This window comes from Chaetura pelagica, unplaced genomic scaffold (assembly GCF_000747805.2).
Source record: "Chaetura pelagica isolate M959 unplaced genomic scaffold, ChaPel_1.0 scaffold438, whole genome shotgun sequence".
In the NCBI taxonomy this organism is placed as follows: domain Eukaryota; kingdom Metazoa; phylum Chordata; class Aves; order Apodiformes; family Apodidae; genus Chaetura; species Chaetura pelagica.
This window is the reverse complement of record NW_009954113.1, coordinates 855,500-858,677: the sequence shown is the minus strand read 5'-3', so window position 1 is coordinate 858,677 and position 3,178 is coordinate 855,500. Positions and strand designations below refer to the sequence as shown.

Genomic DNA, 3,178 nt, shown 5'->3' with positions numbered 1-3,178 from the left:
CACCTCCGTCGTGGGCAGCACAGCCCAGGGTAGCAGTGAAGGGTCCAGGTGCCATGGTTTTAGTGCCTGTGTTAGTGCTGTAACAGGCAGAAGCCCAACGTCCAACTGCCTGCAGATGCTGGCACTTCCACAAAGAGCGCAGAGGGGAGGTGTCAGCTCGGTCATGGCTGCAGCAGGTAGCTTTTCTTTTCACCCTTTTTTCCCCCAAGACCAAGCCTACCTCAGGATAAATGGACAAACTTCACCCTAGTTTGCTGCAAGGGAAGCTCTGAGCTCCTGCAGAGCAGCTGCTTCTTTTGGCTGCCCCTTTCTTGACTTTGTCCTTTGCCCTTTCCTGCTTTGATTTGTTGGGGTAGTTTTACAGTTTGCAATAGCTCATGAAAGCCTAGGTAAGTCCAAGCAATTTATATCACATGTTTATTATTTACTTGATGGACAGTAATGGCTTCTGTGGTGCCATTACTATATGTCATCTAAATCCAAATGCTGAGATGCTTTAAAGGGCAGCCTATCATTCAAGGGCTGGAATAGCTTCTCCAGCATCATTATTGTCCTCCATGAGTGTCTGTGCACTCATAAATCTTTGGCTGACCACAGCCACTAACCCACCTCTTTAAAGTTACCAGAAAATTTTCAACAAATAGGACTTCACCTGCTTGCACAGTAAAGTCTCTTTGCTAATAAACTCTGATCCCTCTGTCGTTAACCTCGCTCCAGTCACTGGAAGAGAAAAACCTGAGTTGCTTTAGGGAAGGTCAGTAGGAGCTGGAGGGTGTTCTAGAGGGCAGGGGATGGGGGCTGCATGTCTAGAGCTGCCCTGGAGGTAGAGGAACTCCCCTGGTGCTTTCTGAGGGATACCCTGGGAGTGCCATGGGAACCAGTGATGCAGGTAAGTGCAATTAGAAATTAATTCTTGTTGGTTCTCATTGCCACAGACTGCATTGTAGGAGTGAGGAAGGAGAGAAATTTGTATTATATATAGTAGAGATGATCTGATTTGCAAAGATTGTGTCTAAATGAAGGGAGGATCCAATTTACCAGTAACTGAAGTGAGTGGAAGACTTGGTGTCCTGGCTCACAGGAACCTCCTCCCCAGGGAGCACCTTTCTGCTCTCTCCTTACCCATTTGCAGTGGGTTGTGGGTCTGCTATTAAACACTTTCTTTCCATCCTCTTTGGTTTCCTTAGTGCCTCTCATTCCTTCCAGCCTCATTAGCATTCCCACCACTCTCCCAGCACTGGCTGTCTCCTGTGCCACGGTTGGCTGGGGCAGTGATGGCTGCTGCGCCTGGGAGAGCCAGACCCTGCACGGGCAGCCACCACCAGCCCTATGTGTCCCCTTGCCTGGACACCCACCTGCTGAGGGATGAATGAGCACGTCCCTCTCTTCCCTGGGGACAAATTCCCCAGGGGATATAACATCTCTAGAAGGAGCCTGAGGATCTGGAGCCCTGTGGTGTTGGATCTGGACCTGAGCAGCTTCAGCGGGTGTGTGGGGATGGAGCTGGCCATTTGCAGGGGGGGAGCAGCCCAGGGCTACAGCAAGAGGTGACAAGGTGCCACCTCCTGTGATGACAGATGCCTGTGCTGGCACTGTTGGCTGCGATGGGAGAGGTGGCAATGGCTGCTGCTCAGTGGATACATCAAGGACAGTGGGCTGGGCTGTGGGACCGAGCACCTGGCAAGGTGGGGCAGGGCCAGAGTGGGGACAGTGCTGGAAAGCCCTGGCAGGGGTGGCAGATCCTGTGTCTGCAGCTGGCAGGGGAGGGCCTGTCCTGCTGGCCCGTTAGTGCAGGGCTGGGGACAGCAGAGGCACATGGGGACAAGGCAGCAAAGGCCCTGCCATGCCCAGGGGGACACTTGGCTCCTGCCCACCCTGAGCCTTCAGGTGCCACATCCACGCCTGTGCTGCCACTCTCTGTTTGGAGAACTAAAGTTTCAGCTTCTTTAATAACCTGTAGGTCCATTGGAAAACTGCAATGGGGAACATTAAGAAGCAACTCGGTAAGTTTATTTTGATAAAATACAATAATTATCGTGCTTAGCAGCTGTTGCTATTTAAAATAAGAAAAAACGGGGCTTGCATTGAAAATGTTTTGTAAACCATGTGCACCAACAATCTGTTCCAATGAAACCAGCCATTATAGAAACGGTATAATAGCAGGAGCTCATTATGGAAAGTAAAATTGCAAATCATATTTTGTTTCAAATGAGCTAGATGAATGCATAATTTGCCTCAAAGAAATAGTTTTGTAGTTCTGATCCTCCTGCCAAGAGGGCTTGCATTGAAAATGTTTTGTAAACCATGTGCACCAACAATCTGTTCCAATGAAACCAGCCATTATAGAAACGGTATAATAGCAGGAGCTCATTATGGAAAGTAAAATTGCAAATCATATTTTGTTTCAAATGAGCTAGATGAATGCATAATTTGCCTCAAAGAAATAGTTTTGTAGTTCTGATCCTCCTGCCAGGAGCTGAAGCTCAGGGGCTGCAGCTGCCAGAGCAGCCTGATTGTCCATTTCAAACTACAGGAAGTTCTGGTTTCAAAGGAAGATTTGAAGAAAGAAAAGCGGGCGGAGGGGGGGGGGAAAGAAAGCACAGGGGGAAAAAAGGCCTCCCACTGCCTTCTGAGCAGAGAGGGGAGCGCTCGGCTGGTTTCCTGCCCCAGTTCGGGCTCTGCAGCGGGGGGTAAAGGCAACCAAGGCTCTGTGCTCCCAGCCCCTGTGCACGGGGCAACCCCTGCAGGCCAGAGGAGCAGAGCCCTTCCCACACTGCAGCACCAACTGCGACCTGGAAATGTTCTTCCATATCGAGGGCATCAAACTTTTTAAACGTGGAAGTGGTTTTTATCCTGTAATCCCTGGCTCTGTCCCGGAGACTCCAACCATCCCTGCCCGCTGAGCAGGCTGCAGTCATTCCCTCGGAGCTCTGTAATTAGGCTCAACCATTTCCACCAATTAAAAGCAACAGTGAATTCTCCAATGAGCCTTTAAAGCCTCATGTGCTCCTTGTCAAGGCTGGGGGTGCCCGTGCCCCATTCCCTGAGGGAGCACAGCGCCTGGGTGCTGCCCGGTGTGCGAGCCCTGCGGGTCCTCAGCATCCCGCGGGGACTCAGCATCCCGTGGGGACTCAGCATCCCGTGGGGACCTGCTGCCAGCACCGAGGGACAGGCAGGG

At 51.2% G+C, this 3,178-nt stretch overlaps 1 protein-coding gene across 1 annotated transcript in view; it reads left to right on the top strand.

Moving 5' to 3' along the window:
* The first annotated feature begins 870 nt into the window (after positions 1-870).
* The window catches only part of RBBP6 (retinoblastoma binding protein 6), a 47,854-nt gene continuing 45,546 nt past the window's right edge, over positions 871-3,178 (top strand). Inside the window, 1 exon segment of the mRNA XM_010002597.1 lies at positions 871-889. Coding sequence (XP_010000899.1) covers positions 871-889 — 19 coding nt within the window.